Source organism: Siniperca chuatsi, linkage group LG2 (assembly GCF_020085105.1).
Source record: "Siniperca chuatsi isolate FFG_IHB_CAS linkage group LG2, ASM2008510v1, whole genome shotgun sequence".
NCBI classification, from domain to species: Eukaryota; Metazoa; Chordata; class Actinopteri; order Centrarchiformes; family Sinipercidae; genus Siniperca; species Siniperca chuatsi.
The window spans coordinates 330,858-351,645 of record NC_058043.1 but is presented as its reverse complement, the minus strand read 5'-3'; the positions used below and the strand labels follow the sequence as shown (position 1 = coordinate 351,645).

Genomic DNA, 20,788 nt, shown 5'->3' with positions numbered 1-20,788 from the left:
GTTGAGGAGTAAGAGGAGGAGTTGAGGAGTAAGAGGAGGAGCTGAGGAGTAAGAGGAGGATTTGAGGAGGAAGAGGAGGAGCTGAGGAGGAAGAGGAGGAGCTGAGGAGTAAGAGGAGGAGATGGATCGCACTGTGATCCGGCTGAGCCACTGTCAGAAGCAGATCTTCTGTTTCTCGGTGCCGGAGGAGTGTCCGAGCTGTGGGGAGGAGCTGAGGGGGAGCAGACTGCAGGAGGCGCCGGTCAGCCTCCCCTCCCCCCTCGCCAACGGGCACAAGAGCTCCTGCTGCCTGCTGGTCGCACCTGCACACGACAACCTCCACAGGTAAACACACACAGCTCTAACCCAGTGACTTACCAGTGAAACCAGTAGAGACCAGTCTGACCAGTAGAGACCAGTAGAGACCAGTCTGATCAGTACAGACCAGTATAACCAGTAGAGACCAGTCTGACCAGTAGAGACCAGTATAACCAGTAGAGACCAGTCTGACCAGTAGAGACCAGTCTGACCAGTAGAGACCAGTATAACCAGCGTGTGTCCTGCTGTTTGTTCCTCAGAGAGTTTGATGGGACGTCAGATCTGCACACCGGCATCTCCAACACTACAGGTAGGACTCAGGGGTCAGAGGTCGGGCTGTCCAGTTCCAGTGTCCCCCCTCAGCCAGGACTCTGGTGGTCCCGTTCAGTCTGAGAGGGTTCAGGTCTCAGTCCCACTGGTTGACTCTGGTCATGAACACTTTCTGTAGGTGTGAGACTCTGCAGTCTGACCTCTTCCAGGTGTCCATGGTGGAGAGGAGGTCATGTGACTCAGGTCTGTCTGACCAGTCTGACCAGTAGAGACCAGTCTGTCTGTCTCTCTGTCTGCCTGTCTCTCTGCCTGACTGTCTCTCTCTCTGTCTGTCTCTCTCTCTGCCTGTCTGTCTCTCTGTCTGTCTGTCTGTCTGTCTGCCTGTCTCTCTCTCTGTCTCTCTGTCTGTCTGTCTGTCTGTCTGTCTGTCTGTCTCTCTGTCTGTCTCTCTGTCTGTCTGTCTGTCTGTCTGTCTGTCTCTCTGTCTGTCTGTCTCTCTGTCTGTCTGTCTGTCTGTCTGTCTGCAGCCTAGTCTGGTTTGAATATGTTGACTGAAAGTGTGTGTGTGTGTGTGCAGGAGTTGTGTATAACTACACTCGTGGTGGAGTTTGCAGAGATCTGATTGGTTGGGAGCGCTGCGTCAGCGTTCCTCTGGTCCGACCCGACATGTTCCACCTGCTGGCTCAGTGGGACCAGTACCTGGACCGCTTCTCTGACGGACCCATGTGGGACCTCGCCTGGCACAGGTACACCTCACACCTGTCTGCTTAAAAACACTTCCAGTCTGAAACTCTGCAGCTTCCACCTGACTGTCCACCTGTCTGTCTCTCCCCCGTCCACCTGTCTGTCTCTCCCCTGTCCACCTGTCTGTCTCTCCCCCGTCCACCTGTCTGTCTCTCTTCTGTCCACCTGTCTGTCTCTCTCCTGTCCACCTGACTGTCCACCTGACTGTCTCTCCCCTGTCCACCTGTCTGTCTCTCCCCCGTCCACCTGCCCGTCTCTCCCCCGTCCACCTGTCTGTCTCTCTCCTGTCCACCCGCCTTTCTCTCCTGTCCACCTGCCCGTCTCTCCCCCGTCCACCTGTCTCTCCCCTGTCCACCTGTCTCTCCCCTGTCCACCTGCCCGTCTCTCCCCGTCCACCTGTCTGTCTCTCTCCTGTCCACCTGTCTGTCTCTCCCCGTCCACCTGTCTGTCTCTCTCCTGTCCACCTGACTGTCCACCTGACTGTCTCTCCCCTGTCCACCTGTCTGTCTCTCCCCCGTCCACCTGCCCGTCTCTCCCCCGTCCACCTGTCTGTCTCTCTCCTGTCCACCCGCCTTTCTCTCCTGTCCACCTGCCCGTCTCTCCCCCGTCCACCTGCCTGTCTCTCCCCTGTCCACCTGTCTCTCCCCTGTCCACCTGCCTGTCTCTCCCCGTCCACCTGTCTGTCTCTCTCCTGTCCACCTGCCCGTCTCTCCCCCGTCCACCTGCCTGTCTCTCCCCCGTCCACCTGTCTGTCTCTCCCCTGTCCACCTGCCTGTCTCTCCCCCGTCCACCTGTCTGTCTCTCCCCTGTCCACCTGTCTCTCCCCTGTCCACCTGCCTGTCTCTCCCCCGTCCACCTGTCTATCTCTCCCCTGTCCACCTGTCTGTCTCTCTCCTGTCCACCTGTCTGTCTCTCTCCTGTCCACCCGCCTTTCTCTCCTGTCCACCTGTCTGTCTCTCCCCCGTCCACCTGTCTGTCTCTCTCCTGTCCACCTGTCTGTCTCTCTCCTGTCCACCCGCCTTTCTCTCCTGTCCACCTGTCTGTCTCTCCCCTGTCCACCTGTCTCTCCCCTGTCCACCTGTCTGTCTCTCTCCTGTCCACCTGCCCGTCTCTCCCCCGTCCACCTGCCCGTCTCTCCCCGTCCACCTGTCTGTCTCTCCCCGTCCACCTGCCCGTCTCTCCCCGTCCACCTGCCCGTCTCTCCCCCGTCCACCTGTCTGTCTCTCTCCTGTCCACCTGCCCGTCTCTCCCCCGTCCACCTGCCTGTCTCTCCCCCGTCCACCTGTCTGTCTCTCCCCCGTCCACCCGCCTTTCTCTCCTGTCCACCTGTCTGTCTCTCCCCTGTCCACCTGTCTCTCCCCTGTCCACCTGCCTGTCTCTCCCCCGTCCACCTGTCTGTCTCTCCCCTGTCCACCTGCCTGTCTCTCCCCCGTCCACCTGTCTGTCTCTCTCCTGTCCACCTGTCTGTCTCTCTCCTGTCCACCCGCCTTTCTCTCCTGTCCACCTGCCCGTCTCTCCCCCGTCCACCTGCCTGTCTCTCCCCCGTCCACCCGTCTGTCTCTCTCCTGTCCACCTGCCCGTCTCTCCCCCGTCCACCTGTCTGTCTCTCTCCTGTCCACCTGCCCGTCTCTCCCCCGTCCACCTGCCTGTCTCTCCCCCGTCCACCTGTCTGTCTCTCCCCCGTCCACCCGCCTTTCTCTCCTGTCCACCTGTCTGTCTCTCTCCTGTCCACCCGCCTTTCTCTCCTGTCCACCTGCCCGTCTCTCCCCCGTCCACCTGCCTGTCTCTCCCCCGTCCACCCGTCTGTCTCTCTCCTGTCCACCTGCCCGTCTCTCCCCCGTCCACCTGTCTGTCTCTCTCCTGTCCACCTGCCCGTCTCTCCCCGTCCACCTGCCTGTCTCTCCTGTCCACCTGTCTGTCTCTCCCCGTCCACCTGCCCGTCTCTGACCAGTAGAGACCAGTCTAACCAGTAGAGACCAGTATAACCAGTAGAGACCAGTCTGACCAGTAGAGACCAGTATAACCAGTAGAGACCAGTCTAACCAGTAGAGACCAGTATAACCAGTAGAGACCAGTCTGACCAGTAGAGACCAGTATAACCAGTATAACCAGTAGAGACCAGTATAACCAGTAGAGACCAGTCTGACCAGTTGAAACCAGTATAACCAGTTAAAACCAGTCTGACCAGTAGAGACCAGTATAACCAGTATAACCAGTAGAGACCAGTCTGACCAGTAGAGACCAGTATAACCAGTCTGACCAGTAGAGACCAGTCTGACCAGTAGAGGCCAGTCTGACCAGTAGAGACCAGTCTAACCAGTAGAGACCAGTATAACCAGTACAGACCAGTATAACCAGTACAGACCAGTATAACCAGTAGAGACCAGTCTAACCAGTAGAGACCAGTATAACCAGTAGAGACCAGTATAACCAGCGTGTGTCCTGCTGTTTGTTCCTCAGAGAGTTTGATGGGACGTCAGATCTGCACACCGGCATCTCCAACACTACAGGTAGGACTCAGGGTCAGAGGTCGGGCTGTCCAGTTCTGTCCCCCCCTCAGCCAGGACTCTGGTGGTCCCGTTCAGTCTGAGAGGGTTCAGGTCTCAGTCCCACTGGTTGACTCTGGTCATGAACACTTTCTGTAGGTGTGAGACTCTGCAGTCTGACCTCTTCCAGGTGTCCATGGTGGAGAGGAGGTCATGTGACTCAGGTCTGTCTGACCAGTCTGACCAGTAGAGACCAGTCTTTCTGTCTCTCTGCCTGTCTGTCTCTCTGTCTGTCTGTCTCTCTGTCTGCCTGTCTCTCTCTCTGTCTCTCTGTCTGTCTCTCTCTCTGTCTGTCTGTCTGCCTGCCTGTCTGTCTGTCTCTCTGTCTGTCTGTCTGTCTGTCTGCCTGTCTCTCTCTCTGTCTCTCTGTCTGTCTGTCTGTCTGTCTCTCTGTCTGTCTGCCTGTCTCTCTCTCTGTCTCTCTGTCTGTCTGTCTCTCTGTCTGCCTGTCTGTCTGCCTGTCTCTCTCTCTGTCTGTCTGTCTCTCTGTCTGTCTGTCTGTCTGTCTGTCTGCAGCCTAGTCTGGTTTGAATATGTTGACTGAAAGTGTGTGTGTGTGTGTGTGTGTCCGTGTTTGTCTGTGTGTGTGTGTGTGTGTGTGTGTGTGTCCGTGTTTGTCTGTGTGTGTGTGTGTGTGTGTGTGTGTGCAGGAGTTGTGTATAACTACACTCGTGGTGGAGTTTGCAGAGATCTGATTGGTTGGGAGCGCTGCGTCAGCGTTCCTCTGGTCCGACCCGACATGTTCCACCTGCTGGCTCAGTGGGACCAGTACCTGGACCGCTTCTCTGACGGACCCATGTGGGACCTCGCCTGGCACAGGTACACCTCACACCTGTCTGCTTAAAAACACTTCCAGTCTGAAACTCTGCAGCTTCCACCTGACTGTCCACCTGTCTGTCTCTCCCCTGTCCACCTGTCTGTCTCTCCCCCGTCCACCTGTCTGTCTCTCTTCTGTCCACCTGCCTGTTTCTCCCCCGTCCACCTGTCTGTCTCTCCCCCGTCCACCTGTCTGTCTCTCCCCCGTCCACCTGTCTGTCTCTCCCCCGTACACCTGTCTGTCTTTCTCTTGTCCACCTGCCTGTCTCTCCTCTGTCCACCTGTCTGTCTCTCCTGTCCACCTGTCTGTCTCTCCCCCGTCCACCTGTCTGTCTTTCTCTTGTCCACCTGACTGTCCACCTGACTGTCTCTCCCCTGTCCACCTGTCTGTCTCTCCTGTCCACCTGCCTGTCTCTCCCCTGTCCACCTGTCTGTCTCTCCCCCGTCCACCTGTCTGTAACTCTCCTGTCCACCTGACTGTCCACCTGACTGTCTCTCCCCTGTCCACCTGTCTGTCTCTCCCCCGTCCACCTGCCCGTCTCTCCCCCGTCCACCTGTCTGTCTCTCCTCTGTCCACCTGTCTGTCTCTCCTGTCCACCTGCCTGTCTCTCCCCCGTCCACCTGTCTGTCTCTCCCCCGTCCACCTGCCCGTCTCTCCCCCGTCCACCTGTCTGTCTCTCCTCTGTCCACCTGTCTGTCTCTCCTGTCCACCTGCCTGTCTCTCCCCTGTCCACCTGTCTGTCTCTCCCCGTCCACCTGTCTGTCTTTCTCTTGTCCACCTGACTGTCCACCTGACTGTCTCTCCCTGTCCACCTGTCTGTCTCTCCTGTCCACCTGCCTGTCTCTCCCCTGTCCACCTGTCTGTCTCTCCCCGTCCACCTGTCTGTAACTCTCCTGTCCACCTGACTGTCCACCTGACTGTCTCTCCCCTGTCCACCTGTCTGTCTCTCCCCGTCCACCTGCCCGTCTCTCCCGTCCACCTGTCTGTCTCTCTCCTGTCCACCTGTCTGTCTCTCCCCGTCCACCTGCCTGTCTCTCCCCGTCCACCTGTCTGTCTCTCTCCTGTCCACCCGCCTTTCTCTCCTGTCCACCTGCCCGTCTCTCCCCCGTCCACCTGCCTGTCTCTCCCCCGTCCACCTGTCTGTCTCTCTCCTGTCCACCTGTCTGTCTCTCCCCGTCCACCTGCCCGTCTCTCCCCCGTCCACCTGTCTGTCTCTCTCCTGTCCACCCGCCTTTCTCTCCTGTCCACCTGCCCGTCTCTCCCCCGTCCACCTGTCTGTCTCTCCCCCGTCCACCTGCCCGTCTCTCCCCGTCCACCTGTCTGTCTCTCTCCTGTCCACCTGCCCGTCTCTCCCCGTCCACCTGTCTGTCTCTCTCCTGTCCACCCGCCTTTCTCTCCTGTCCACCTGTCTGTCTCTCCCCGTCCACCTGTCTCTCCCCGTCCACCTGTCTGTCTCTCCCTGTCCACCCGCCTTTCTCTCCTGTCCACCTGTCTGTCTCTCCCCTGTCCACCTGTCTGTCTCTCTCCTGTCCACCTGCCCGTCTCTCCCCCGTCCACCTGTCTGTCTCTCTCCTGTCCACCCGCCTTTCTCTCCTGTCCACCTGTCTGTCTCTCCCCCGTCCACCTGTCTCTCCCCGTCCACCTGTCTGTCTCTCTCCTGTCCACCCGCCTTTCTCTCCTGTCCACCTGTCTGTCTCTCCCCTGTCCACCTGTCTCTCCCCTGTCCACCTGCCCGTCTCTCCCCCGTCCACCTGTCTATCTCTCCTCCGTCCACCTGCCCGTCTCTCCCCCGTCCACCTGTCTGTCTCTCTCCTGTCCACCTGCCTGTCTCTCCCCTGTCCACCTGTCTCTCCCCTGTCCTTTGTTTTTACTGTCCACTCTGTGTGTGTGTGTCTCTCTGTGTGTGTGTGTCCACCTGCCCGTCTCTCCCCCGTCCACCTGTCTGTCTCTCTCCTGTCCACCTGTCTGTCTCTCTCCTGTCCACTCGCCTTTCTCTCCTGTCCACCTGCCTGTCTCTCCCCCGTCCACCTGCCCGTCTCTCTCCTGTCCACCCGTCTCTCCCCCGTCCACCTGTCTGTCTCGCAGGTTCCATGAGGAGGACCATAACTGCTTCAGTTTCTGTCTTCAGTTCATTAACAGCGTCCTGGCAGCAGAGGGGCGGAGCTCTCTGAGCAGAGACACCTTCACTCACAGCTTCATCCTGCCGAGGATGAGGAGGGTCTCCAAATACACCACGCTGTACCAGCACATCCAGAGACACCAGTACTACATGGTGGACAGACAGGAGGACAGACAGGAGGACAGACCAGTTAATCCAGACTCATTTTCAGTCAGTTCTGTTTCAGGAGGTTTGAATGAGTCTGATCTCAGTTACCGTGGAAACTGATCCTCCAGACTAACTTTATTTTATCCTTGAAGAGTCAGCCGCTGACCGGTGTTTCCACGGTAACAGCCAGTGGCGCCCGCTGACCGGTGTTTCCACGGTAACAGCCAGTGGCGCCCGCTGACCGGTGTTTCCACGGTAACAGCCAGTTGTTCTGCCAGTTCAGTGCATTTAGATTTTACTTTGTGTTCTTCGTTAATAATAAATAATAATAAACAATTTAATTATGCCACTTTCTTTAATGTTGCACAAGAGTCAGTTCACCAAACTGAATCCTCGAGCTGTCAGTGATTATTGATTATTGATATGATGAGGCTCACACACACACACACACACACACACACACACACACACACAGACACACACACACACACACACACACACACACACACAGACACACAGACACACACACACTGGCTAAAGGCTAATCAATCAATTATCATCAGAAGTAACTTTGGTTAATAAAGGTCCTCGTCAGTGTGTCTGTTACAGCAGCCTCCACCTTCTAACATCATCAGCAGCCTCCACCTCTGCTCCACCTGTGTAATATACAGTGTAATATACAGTGTAATGTACAGTATAATATACAGTGTAATGTACAGTGTAATGTACAGTGTAATGTACAGTATAATATACAGTATAATATACAGTGTAATGTACAGTGTAATGTACATTATAATATACAGTGTAATATACAGTATAATGTACACTGTAATGTACAGTGTAATGTACAGTATAATGTACATTATAATATACAGTGTAATATACAGTGTAATGTACAGTGTAATGTACACTGTAATGTACAGTGTAATGTACAGTATAATGTACAGTGGAATATACAGTGGAATATACAGTGTAATGTACAGTATAATGTACATTATAATATACAGTATAATGTACACTGTAATGTACAGTGTAATGTACAGTATAATATACAGTGTAATATACAGTGTAATGTACAGTATAATGTACATTATAATATACAGTATAATGTACAGTGTAATATACAGTGTAATATACAGTATAATGTACAGTATAATATACAGTGTAATGTACAGTATAATGTACAGTGTAATGTACAGTATAATGTACAGTGTAATGTACAGTATAATGTACAGTATAATATACAGTGTAATGTACAGTATAATGTACAGTATAATGTACAGTGTAATGTACAGTATAATATACAGTGTAATATACAGTATAATATACAGTGTAATGTACAGTATAATGTACATTATAATGTACAGTATAATATACAGTGTAATGTACAGTATAATGTACAGTATAATATACAGTGTAATATACAGTATAATGTACAGTATAATATACAGTGTAATATACAGTATAATATACAGTGTAATGTACAGTATAATGTACAGTATAATATACAGTGTAATGTACAGTATAATGTACAGTATAATATACAGTGTAATGTACAGTATAATGTACAGTATAATGTACAGTGTAATATACAGTATAATATACAGTGTAATGTACAGTATAATGTACAGTATAATATACAGTGTAATATACAGTATAATGTACAGTATAATATACAGTATAATGTACAGTGTAATGTACAGTGTAATGTACAGTATAATGTACAGTGTAATATACAGTGTAATATACAGTATAATGTACAGTATAATATACAGTGTAATGTACAGTGTAATGTACAGTATAATGTACAGTGTAATGTACAGTATAATGTACAGTGTAATGTACAGTATAATGTACAGTATAATGTACAGTATAATATACAGTGTAATGTACAGTATAATGTACAGTGTAATGTACAGTATAATGTACAGTATAATGTACAGTATAATGTACAGTGTAATGTACAGTATAATGTACAGTGTAATATACAGTATAATGTACAGTATAATATACAGTATAATGTACAGTGTAATGTACAGTGTAATGTACAGTATAATGTACAGTGTAATATACAGTGTAATATACAGTATAATGTACAGTATAATATACAGTGTAATGTACAGTATAATGTACAGTGTAATGTACAGTATAATGTACAGTATAATGTACAGTATAATGTACAGTATAATGTACAGTATAATGTACAGTGTAATGTACAGTATAATGTACAGTATAATGTACAGTGTAATGTACAGTATAATGTACAGTGTAATGTACAGTATAATGTACAGTATAATGTACAGTATAATATACAGTGTAATAATGATGCATGAACTGAACTGTGAAGCGCAGCTTGTTAAGATGATTATGAGACGGAGGATGTTGCACAGCAGTAACAGAAGTGTTGATAAATCAATAATCAATAGATTGAACTGAAAACAGAATATCGCACAGCTATGTGAAGTGTTGATAAGAACGATGGCAGCTCCGCTGGGACGGCAGGATCCAGATCAGAGACAGCCGGGGCAGAAACCGGACGTTTGGTGTGTTCAGGGATCATGGCTGGGACCCAACTTAGATTTATTTATTTGGGGGTATAGAGTCCTGGGAGGGCAGAGCACCTGAACATGTAGCAGGTAAGGCCAGGATGTCCCGGTGCCACTTCGGGTCCAGTATCTTCGGGTCCAGTATCATGTCTGGAGGATGAATCAAGAACCCGTTTGATGTAGGAAAGTGGAAGGAGGGGCTTCTGATGCAATAGGAACTGCAGGTAAAGGCTGATGCAGCCAGGTAAAGGTAGGCTGCAGCAAGTCCGAGGTGGAACAGGTCCTGGCTCTGCCTCGTCAGCTGGGAACATGACTGTGTGCAGGTGATGAGACAGCTGACCGCAGGTCAACACGGCCCGTTACATCAGGCTGCATTACGGTGTGAAGCGGAGCAGCAGCGACATCACCGTGAAACATCTGGCAGACACAGAGACCATCGCCCCGGAGCACCGGGGGGGCCGGCAGGGAGCGGCGACCCAGCGGGCTGAACACCTCCAGGAGGCGGCAGCAACGCAACACCGAAGGAGGAGGAGGAACTGAGAGAGCAGACCGCCTGTTGCACCCGGACACAGATTCGGTGACACCGCAGCGTCCGACAGCAAAACAGAACCGACCAGAGAGTTTGTGAATGAATGAAACCAACAGGACGGACTGAAACGGGTCTGTTGACGGGCTAACGGGCTAACAAGCTAACGGGCTAACAAGCTAACGGGCCATTAGAAAAGAAGGTAACCGTTAATGAGCTAAACGGCTAACAGGCTAATCTCCTCACATGCTAACCGTTAGCATCGCTCTCTCTAACTTCTCACTCAGCGGCAGGAACATCAACACAGTCCGGATCCAGAAGAGGACTAGAACAGCTCCGACCCGGTCCCGGCCGGTCCCGGCAGCATGCAGGCGGAGTTTCGGGCTCCCCGGAGACGCACCCGGGTGCGGGAGGAGTACGAGGCTCCGCTGCCGGTGAGCCGCAGCCCGGAGGAGAGGAGCGACTTCAGGGCGGAGCTCATCAACCAGCACGTGCTGGTCTGTCATCCGGACCACATTCAGAAGATCCACAACCAGGTCTGAGTTAGTCCACATCATGTTAAACCCGGTCTGAGTTAGTCCACATCATGTTAAACCAGGTTTTCATTAGTCCACATCATGTTAAACCAGGTCTTCATTAGTCCACATCATGTTAAACCCGGTCTGAGTTAGTCCACATCATGTTAAACCAAGTCTGCGTTAGTCCACATCATGTTAAACCAGGTCTTCGTTAGTCCACATCATGTTAAACCAGGTCTGAGTTAGTCCACATCATGTTAAACCAGGTTTTCATTAGTCCACATCATGTTAAACCAGGTCTGCGTTAGTCCACATCATGTTAAACCAGGTCTGCGTTAGTCCACATCATGTTAAACCAGGTCTTAGTTAGTCCACATCATGTTAAACCAAGTCTGCGTTAGTCCACATCATGTTAAACCAAGTCTGCGTTAGTCCACATCTTGTTAAACCAGGTCTTCGTTAGTCCACATCATGTTAAACCAAGTCTGCATTAGTCCACATCATGTTAAACCAGGTCTGCATTAGTCCACATCATGTTAAACCAGGTCTTAGTTAGTCCACATCTTGTTAAACCAGGTCTTAGTTAGTCCACATCTTGTTAAACCAGGTCTTCGTTAGTCCACATCATGTTAAACCAGGTCTGAGTTAGTCCACATCATGTTAAACCAGGTGCGCAGTGAACTGAACCGGTTTAGTCTTGTTTCAGGGGTATTTTGGTAAAGGCATCCTGTCCAGAGCCAGACCGGATCACAGCATCTCTGACCAATGGGAGCGTGAGTTTACACCCACACCATGACATCATCGTCAGTCTGGTCCAATCAGCGCTGTTCACTGCAGTCAGCTGGTTTCTGTTTCTGTTGCAGAACACGAAGGTGTGTTTCTACCTGTCGTCTCGCAGTCCAGGTCAGTGACATCACATCCTGTCTGTTCACACGATGACATCACATCCTGTCTGTTCACACGATGACATCACACATTAGGCTCGCTGGGGAAGAGTCGGTCCTGTAGGATGCTGCAGGTTTCTGAGCCTCCTCTCCTCCTCCTCCTCCTCCTCCTCCTCCTCCTCCTCCTCTCCTCCTCTTCTCCTCCTCTCCTCTCCTCCTCTCCTCCTCTTCTCCTCCTCCTCTCCTCCTCCTCTCCTCCTCTTCTCCTCCTCCTCTCCTCCTCCTCTCCTCCTCCTCCTCTTCTCCTCCTCTCCTCCTCCTCCTCTCTCTCCTCCTCCTCTTCTCCTCCTCTCCTCCTCCTCCTCTCCTCCTCCTCTCCTCCTCCTCTCCTCCTCCTCTGTCCTCCTCTCCTCCTCCTCCTCCTCCTCCTCCTCTCCTCCTCCTCCTCCTCTCTCCTCCTCCTCTCCTCCTCCTCCTCTCCTCTCCTCCTCCTCCTCCTCTTCTCCTCCTCCTCTCCTCCTCCTCCTCCTCTCCTCTCCTCCTCTCTCCTCCTCTCCTCCTCTCCTCCTCCTCCTCTCTCTCCTCCTCCTCCTCTCCTCCTCCTCCTCCTCCTCTCTCTCTCTCCTCCTCTCTCTCCTCCTCTCCTCTCCTCTCCTCCTCCTCCTCCTCCTCTCCTCCTCCTCTCCTCCTCTCTCCTCCTCCTCCTCTCTCCTCCTCCTCTTCTCCTCCTCCTCCTCCTCCTCCTCTCTCTCTCCTCCTCCTCTCTCCTCCTCCTCTCCTCCTCCTCTCCTCCTCCTCCTCCTCCTCCTCCTCCTCTCCTCTCCTCCTCCTCTCCTCCTCTCTCCTCCTCCTCTTCTCCTCCTCTCCTCCTCCTCCTCCTCTTCTCCTCCTCCTCTTCTCCTCCTCTCTCTCCCCTCCTCCTCCTCTCCTCCTCCTCTCTCCTCCTCTTCTCCTCCTCCTCCTCCTCTCCTCCTCCTCTCCTCCTCCTCCTCCTCCTCCTCTCCTCCTCCTCCTCCTCTCCTCCTCCTCTCTCCTCCTCTCCTCCTCCTCCTCCTCCTCCTCCTCCTCCTCCTCCTCCTCTCCTCTCCTCCTCCTCTCCTCTCTCCTCCCTCCTCCTCCTCCTCTTCTCTCTCTCCTCCTCTCTCCTCTTCTCCTCCTCCTCCTCTCCTCCTCTCCTCTCCTCCTCCTCTCCTCCTCCTCCTCTCCTCCTCCTCCTCCTCTCCTCCTCTCCTCCTCCTCCTCCTCCTCCTCTCCTCCTCCTCCTCTCCTCCTCTCTCCTCCTCTCCTCCTCCCCTCCTCTCTCCTCCTCTCCTCCTCCTCCTCCTCCTCCTCCTCTCTCCTCCTCCTCTCTCTCCTCTCTCCTCCTCCTCTCCTCTTCTCCTCCTCCTCCTCCTCCTCTCCTCCTCCTCCTCCTCTCTCTCCTCCTCCTCCTCTCTCCTCCTCCTCTCTCCTCCTCCTCCTCTCCTCCTCCTCCTCCTCCTCCTCTCCTCCTCCTCTCTCCTCCTCCTCCTCTCTCCTCCTCCTCCTCCTCCTCCTCCTCCTCCTCCTCCTCTCTCCTCCTCTCCTCCTCCTCTCTCCTCCTCTCCTCCTCCTCCTCCTCTCCTCCTCCTCCTCCTCTCTCCTCCTCCTCCTCCTCCTCCTCTCTCCTCCTCCTCCTCCTCCTCCTCTCCTCCTCCTCCTCTCTCCTCCTCTCTCCTCCTCCTCCTCTCCTCTCCTCCTCCTCCTCCTCCTCCTCCTCTCCTCCTCCTCTCCTCCTCTCTCTCCTCCTCCTCCTCCTCTCTCCTCCTCTCTCCCTCTCCTCTCTCTCCTCCTCTCTCCTCCTCCTCCTCCTCCTCCTCCTCTCCTCCTCCTCCTCCTCCTCCTCCTCCTCCTCCTCCTCCTCCTCCTCCTCCTCCTCCTCCTCCTCCTCCTCTCCTCCTCTCCTCTCCTCCTCCTCCTCCTCTCTCTCCTCCTCCTCCTCTCTCCTCCTCCTCCTCCTCCTCCTCCTCCTCCTCCTCCTCCTCCTCCTCCTCTCTCCTCCTCCTCCTCCTCCTCCTCCTCCTCCTCCTCCTCCTCCTCCTCCTCCTCCTCCTCCTCTCCTCCTCCTCCTCCTCCTCTCTCCTCTCCTCCTCCTCCTCCTCCTCCTCCTCCTCCTCCTCCTCCTCCTCCTCCTCCTCTCTCCTCCTCCTCCTCCTCCTCCTCTCTCCTCTCCTCCTCCTCCTCCTCCTCTCCTCCTCCTCCTCCTCCTCTCTCCTCCTCCTCCTCTCTCCTCCTCCTCTCCTCTCCTCCTCCTCCTCCTCCTCTCCTCCTCCTCTCTCCTCCTCCTCCTCCTCCTCCTCTCTCCTCCTCCTCCTCCTCTCCTCCTCCTCCTCTCCTCCTCCTCCTCCTCCTCTCTCCTCCTCCTCCTCCTCCTCCTCCTCCTCCTCCTCCTCCTCCTCCTCCTCTCCTCCTCCTCTCTCCTCCTCCTCCTCCTCCTCCTCCTCCTCCTCCTCTCTCTCCTCCTCTCCTCTCTCCTCCTCCTCCTCCTCCTCCTCCTCCCTCCTCTCCTCCCTCCTCCTCTCTCTCCTCCTCCTCTCCTCCTCCTCTCCTCCCTCCTCCTCCTCCTCCTCCTCTCTCCTCCTCCTCCTCCTCCTCCTCTCCTCTCCTCCTCTCCTCCTCCTCCTCCTCTCCTCTCCTCCTCCTCTCCTCCTCCTCCTCCTCCTCCTCCTCCTCTCCCCTCCTCTCCTCCTCTCCTCCTCCTCCTCTCCTCCTCCTCCTCCTCCTCCTCCTCCTCCCTCCTCCTCCTCCTCCTCCTCCTCTCTCCTCCTCCTCCTCTCCTCCTCCTCTCTCTCCTCTCCTCCTCCTCCTCCTCCTCCTCCTCCTCCTCCTCCTCCTCCTCCTCTCTCTCCTCTCCTCCTCTCTCCTCCTCTAGGTATGATGAGCTCCTCAGGTGGGCGGGTTCAGCGCTCTCTGCTCAGGGATTGGATGAAGAGGCTGTCAGTCAAACCCTGCTCAGACTGTGTCAGCCAGTAGAGACGGAGGATGTGAGGAGGGAGAACGGACAGAGGGGGGAGGAGCCAGGACCGGGGGGCGGAGTCTGTCCCCACACAAAGAGGCTGAGAAGGTAGCGTGGCGTCTTCACTGTCACCAGACTCCCCTGAAGAATCTGCCAATTTTAAATTCTGCTTTGTGTATTGGAAAAGTCACAACTTAGAAACTGAACCTTCACACCTTTTAGTACGCAGCTGGGTGTTCTGCTAAATTCGTCATGTTTATAAACCGAATAAAATGTTGCTTTTGTTACAGTTTCCTGTATGTGAAACAGCGAATCTCACTGTAAAAGGAAATTTGGTTTAAACGGTCAGTTCATTCAAATTATAAAAATAAACCCATTGTCTCTTCCGTCCAGCAGCATCTGTCCAGCAGGTGGTTTTGGTTTCATGTGTCCAGGTTTTGAGATTTCTGGCTCAACACAAAGGAGCTGGACTTTAGTTTGTGCTGCTCGCCTGTTGGTCTGGATCGTCTCAGATCACTGCACGCAGATTTCTTTGGACCGTCTTTGTGCAACAGTTTGTTGAACACTTCCTGGACCGACCGATCTTCATTTTGACATTTCAGGTTGGACCCACAAGACCTGAACCCTGACCGCGAACCTGATCCCAGCTCGGACCAGGACTCTGACTTCAACCCTGACCCCGTCTCTGACACCAGCTCAGACTCTGACTCTGAACCTGGTCCTGATCCGGATCCTTTGGTTCCAGGTCCTGGTTTTGTCCTGGTGGTCTCTGACAGTGAGGTGAGTCTTCAGGACTCTACAGCTGACAGTCTGTCAACAACAAACAGCTGGCAGTCTGCAAAGCGTAGTAATCAGGTGTGTGTGTCTGCAGGTGCGTGGGGGGGTCGGGCAGGTCCGGCGGACTCCGCTCTCTCTCACAGAGTACCTGCAGCTCAGTCTGGAGGAGGTAACACACCAGCACTCCCACTAACCATCGCGCAGGTTCATGTTCTCACCACCAGTTTGGATTATTTACAGCGTGTTTCTGTCTATAAACACTACATTACCCATGAGCCTCGGCTGCTGTTGCCATGGAGAAGAAGCCAGAATCAGAAAGTACAGTGATGTAAACAGCTGAACGTTTGATCAGGTTTCTACAGAGAGCTGAAGGATATTAAAGGGCTCACCTGTCCATCACCTGTCCATCACCTGTCCATCACCTGTGTCTCGCCTGTCCATCACCTTGGTACCTGGACAGCAGGTAGCTTTTAACTGCACTTCATCAGCTGTCTGTCTGTCTGTCTGTACCTACAGGCCTTCTTCCTGGTCTACAGCCTGGGCTGCCTGTCTGTCTACCTGCACCAGGTAACTGTCTGCCTGTCTGTTTGTCCAGCGTTTAAACAGTGAAGCAGTGTACCGTAGATTTGGAAGAACTTTATTGAAACAAGACAGCGAGAGAAACACATTGTGTGTGTGTGTGTGTGTGTGTGTGTGTGTGTGTGTGTGTGTGTGTGTGTGTGTGTGTGTGTGTGTGTGTGTGTGTGTGTGTGTGTGTGTGTGTGTGTGTGTGTGTGTGTGTCTGTGTGTGTGTGTGTGTGTGTGTGTGTGTGTGTGTGTGTGTGTGTGTGTGTGTGTGTGTGTGTGTGTGTGTGTGTGTGTGTCTCTGTGTGTGTGTGTGTGTGTGTGTGTGTGTCTCTGTGTGTGTTTAATAAAACTCTGTGTGTGTGTGTGTGTGTCGCTGTGAAACTCATGTGTGTGTCCTCTCCTGTGTGTGTGGTCAGGAGCCGCTGTCAGTTATCCAGCTGTGGAGGAAGTTCCGTGTGTGCGTGTGTGTCGCTGCGAAACTCGCCCTCATTCGTGTCCTCTCCTGTGATTGGTCAGGAGCCGCTGTCAGTTATCCAGCTGTGGAGGAAGTTCCGTCGCAGCCCGATCAGCACTGTCGCAGGCACTGCGGAGGGGGTGGGTCCCTAAAGGAGGGGGCGGGGCCAAGTACGGCGTCGACCTCAGTAAGACACGCACTCGTACAAACACACACACACAGGTGTGTTCCACTTCAGGCTCCACCTCCAGGGGGCGTGGCCTGTGAAGGTGTACCTATCAGAGACCGATGGTGTGTTCAGGTGCTCTTCGTTGACTCGTAAACTGGAACATATGTTCAGGAGGTTTCTCTGGAAGAGAGAGTCAGAAACCAGTATGAAACTGGGACCATGATCCTCCAGTGTCTGCGTCTGACATGTGACAGCACATGATTGACAGCTGTCAATCATCAGAACGCAGGAGGCGGAGCCTGAAGTGAGACGTGTTTGTTGTGAATGTCACATTTTATATGATTCACTTTTCTGTTTTCAGTGTTGTACAGGAAAGGCCCACCTTTCTACCACGCCAGGTAACACACACACACACACACACACACAGAGACACACACACACACACACACACAGACACACACACACACACGTGTGTGTACTTCTATCCCTATGAGGACCCTCAAGCTGAAGTTGAAAGAAGTCGCTCTTGAAGAAGAACCTTGTCCCTCTGCTCTTCCTGTAGTTATTCGGTGGTGATTGAGCGGGTTGATGATGCGTTCAGGGGCTCTGCGTTGCGTCCGTTCTCGTGGCGTTCTCTGGCGGCTCTCAGCAGGATCACCTCCAACGTCTCCAAGGTAACGAGTCGCCAGACTCCGCCAGGTCAGAGCTGATTCGAGTGTTTTCACCGTGTTTGTTTTACAGGAGCTGATGCTGTGTTACATCATCTATCCAGCCGACCTATCGGAGGCCGAGCTGGACTCACCTGTCTGTCTGAGCAGACTGAAGGTTCAGGTAACAAACTGCAGTCAGTCAGAAACAACAGGAAGCAGCTGGGGGGCTGAATCGATCAGTCAGATAATCGATCAGTCAGATAATCGATGAGTCAGATAATCGATGAGTCAGATAATCGATGAGTCAGACAATCGATGAGTCAGACAATCGATGAGTCAGACAATCGATGAGTCAGACAATCGATGGGTCAGACAATCGATGAGTCAGATAATCGATTAGCTGTTCTGAAGAGACAAGAATTCTTTAGTTTCAGCTTCAAAAGCAGCATTTAGTTCCATCAGGGCTGCAACTAAAAGGGATTCTAATTGATTACCTGCTGATCATTATTATTACTCAATCGATTGACGATAAAACATCAGAAAACTGTGAAAAACGTCCAAGTTGACGTCTGCAAACGTCTCATTTTGTCCAAAACCCAGAAACTGACAGCAGAGATCGATAAATGACTGAAATGATTAACTGACAATCAGAATAGTTTCTGATTACGATTGATCGACTGATCGGTTCGTTAAATGAACTGTTTGTTGCAGAAATAAGCTGTAATCATCTCTTCTGATCATTATTATTATTGTTAAATGTATTGTGTTAATAAAGTTTGATCAAACAACACAGGAAACGCAGTGAAGATGTTTTCTCTCGACAGGAAGTGATCGTCAGCAGGTGGGTTTCCTCCAGAGAACGAACGGAGCAGGACGACATCTGATTGGCCGACAGGAGACTTCAGAGACTGATGATGTCACAAAGAGACTGATGATGTCACAAGGAGACTGATGATGTCACAAGGAGACAACATGGAGGCCGTGAAGATATTAGAGCTCTTTATTTCGAATGTTCCTATTTTATATGTGACGATGTTTCAGAGAGTCAAACTGCAAACTCAACACGTCCTCCATGTTTACCTGTTTGTCTCGATACATCGGACTGTTTATAAAGATGGACGACATGTCCCCCCGTGTGAGGGTGAACTGTCCCTTTAATGCTGCGTTCCAGCTGCACAGCGCCAAACATAAATAAAAAACATGGCCGACTGTGACACACTGGAGTCTGTTTCCTGATTAACGTTGTGCAGAGAAGACGACTTGAGAGCTTGTTTACCTTAACCTGCTACCTGGTGACATCACGTACTGTGACATCAGCCCTTAACCTGCTACCTGGTGACATCACGTACTGTGACATCAGTCCTTAACCTGCTACCTGGTGACATCACGTACTGTGACATCAGTCCTTAACCTGCTACCTGGTGACATCACGTACTGTGACATCAGCCCTTAACCTGCTACCTGGTGACATCACGTACTGTGACATCAGCCCTTAACCTGCTACCTGGTGACATCACTGTGTGACATCAGCCCTTAACCTGCTACCTGGTGACATCACTGTGACGTCAGTCAACATGCAGAGCAGGTTTTGTGATATTATATGACGTCATGTGTACGTCCCGTCCGACTGAAGCTCCGTATACGTCCTTTCACTAAATGACACTTCAGATCTGAGTTATGACTCCGAGGAGGAGTGTGAAACTACAATAACTAACTTCCTGTAGTTTTTAAACACCTGCATGCACCTTTCACCTTCCGTTTCCCCGCGCTGCATTACACACATTACATGTACGTCCAGATGATGTCAGGTTACCTGTAATCTGCCTGTCTCCATTATATATACCATAATATAGGATTTACTGTTATATGGGAGTCTTTAGTGAAGGTGTTAGTGGCACATTAACACACGCACATTGCTTTATATGAATTATATCACTTTAATAAATACTATTGTTTTTATAGTATATACCACATCATAGTATTCTTTTCGATTACTGTGACATATACTTCATATCCTTGTATTATTAATGTTACTGTGTATTATATACTGCATTTAAATGATGAGCTGATATGGGTTGGAAAGTTATATATATCTATATATAGATTTTAGGGGGATATCTGTGTGTGCAGGTGACTATTACTGTGCATAATTATTAGGCAACTTAACAAAAAACAAATTTATACCCATTTCAATTATTTATTTTTACCAGTGAAACCAATATAACATCTCAACATTCACAAATATACATTTCTGACATTCAAAAACCAAACAGAAACAAATCAGTGACCAGTATAGCCACCTTTCTTTGCAAGGACACTCAAAAGCCTGCCATCCATGGATTCTGTCAGTGTTTTGATCTGTGCAGCAGCAACCACAGCCTCCCAGACACTGTTCAGAGAGGTGTGCTGTTTTCCCTCCTTGTAAATCGCACATTTGATGATGGACCACAGGTTCTCAATGGGGTTCAGATCAGGTGAACAAGGAGGCCGTATCATTAGATTTTCTTCTTTTATACCCTTTCTTGCCAGCCACGCTGTGGAGTACTTGGACGCGTGTGATGGAGCATTGTCCTGCATGAAAATCATGTTTTTCTTGAAGGATGCAGACTTCTTCCTGTACCACTGCTTGAAGAAGGTGTCTTCCAGAAACTGGCAGTAGGACTGGGAGTTGAGCTTGACTCCATCCTCAACCCGAAAAGGCCCCACAAGCTCATCTTTGATGATACCAGCCCAAACCAGTACTCCACCTCCACCTTGCTGGCGTCTGAGTCGGACTGGAGCTCTCTGCCCTTTACCAATCCAGCCACGGGCCCATCCATCCGGCCCATCAAGACTCACTGTCATTTCATCAGTCCATAAAACCTTAGAAAAATCAGTCTTGAGATATTTCTTGGCCCAGTCTTGACGCTTTTGTGTGTCTTGTTCAGTGGCGGTCGACTTTCTGCCTGTCTTACCTTGGCCATGTCTCTGAGTATTGCACACCTTGTGCTTTTGGGCACTCCAGTGATGTTGCAGCTCTGAAATATGGCCAAACTGGTGGCAAGTGGCATCTTGGCAGCTGCACGCTTGACTTTTCTCAGTTCACGGGCAGTTATTTTGCGCCTTGGTTTTTCCACACGCTTCTTGCGACCCTGTTGACTATTTTGAATGAAACGCTTGATTGTTCGATGATCACGCTTCAGAAGCTTGGCTATTTTAAGACTGCTGCATCCCTCTGCAATATAGCTCACTATTTTTGACTTTTCTGAGCCTGTCAAGTCCTTCTTTTGACCCATTTTGCCAAAGGAAAGGAAGTTGCCTAATAATTATGCACAGCTGATATAGGGTGTCGATGTCATTAGACCACACCCCTTCTCATTACAGAGATGCACATCACCTAATATGCTTAATTGGTAGTAGGCTTTCCAGCCTATACAGCTTGGAGTAAGACAACATGCATAACGAGGATGATGTGGTCAAAATACTCATTTGCCTAATAATTCTGCACTCCCTGTATATATATATCTATATATATATATAGATATATATATATATATATATATATCTATATATATATATATATATATATATATATAGATATAGATATATATAGATATATATAGAGAGAGAGAGAGAGATATCTATATATATCTATATATATCTATATATATATCTATATATATATATATATATATAGATATATATATATCTATATATATATATCTATATCTATATATATATATATATATATCTATATATATCTCTATATCTATCTATATCTATATATATATATATATATAGATA

General features: G+C 51.0%; 2 protein-coding genes across 2 annotated transcripts; both read left to right on the top strand.

Moving 5' to 3' along the window:
- On the top strand, positions 1 to 7,281 carry LOC122886419 (MKRN2 opposite strand protein-like). Its single transcript, XM_044218599.1, has 4 exons — positions 1 to 324; positions 558 to 607; positions 1,145 to 1,313; positions 6,760 to 7,281. Exons 1-4 carry the CDS (start codon positions 122 to 124, stop codon positions 7,058 to 7,060), a joined length of 723 nt encoding a protein of 240 aa, XP_044074534.1. The 5' UTR covers positions 1 to 121; the 3' UTR covers positions 7,061 to 7,281.
- A 1,885-nt stretch (positions 7,282 to 9,166) lies between these two features.
- On the top strand, positions 9,167 to 18,978 carry tsen2 (TSEN2 tRNA splicing endonuclease subunit). The gene is made up of 15 exons (XM_044218712.1): positions 9,167 to 10,214; positions 10,300 to 10,548; positions 11,237 to 11,303; positions 11,394 to 11,433; positions 14,305 to 14,496; positions 14,991 to 15,168; positions 15,260 to 15,334; positions 15,682 to 15,732; positions 16,149 to 16,195; positions 16,270 to 16,373; positions 16,717 to 16,753; positions 16,918 to 17,029; positions 17,097 to 17,186; positions 17,830 to 17,970; positions 18,055 to 18,978. The coding sequence occupies exons 2-14, from the start codon at positions 10,378 to 10,380 to the stop codon at positions 17,887 to 17,889; spliced, it is 1,224 nt and encodes a 407-aa protein (XP_044074647.1). The 5' UTR covers positions 9,167 to 10,214; positions 10,300 to 10,377; the 3' UTR covers positions 17,890 to 17,970; positions 18,055 to 18,978.
- The last annotated feature ends 1,810 nt before the right edge of the window (positions 18,979 to 20,788 follow it).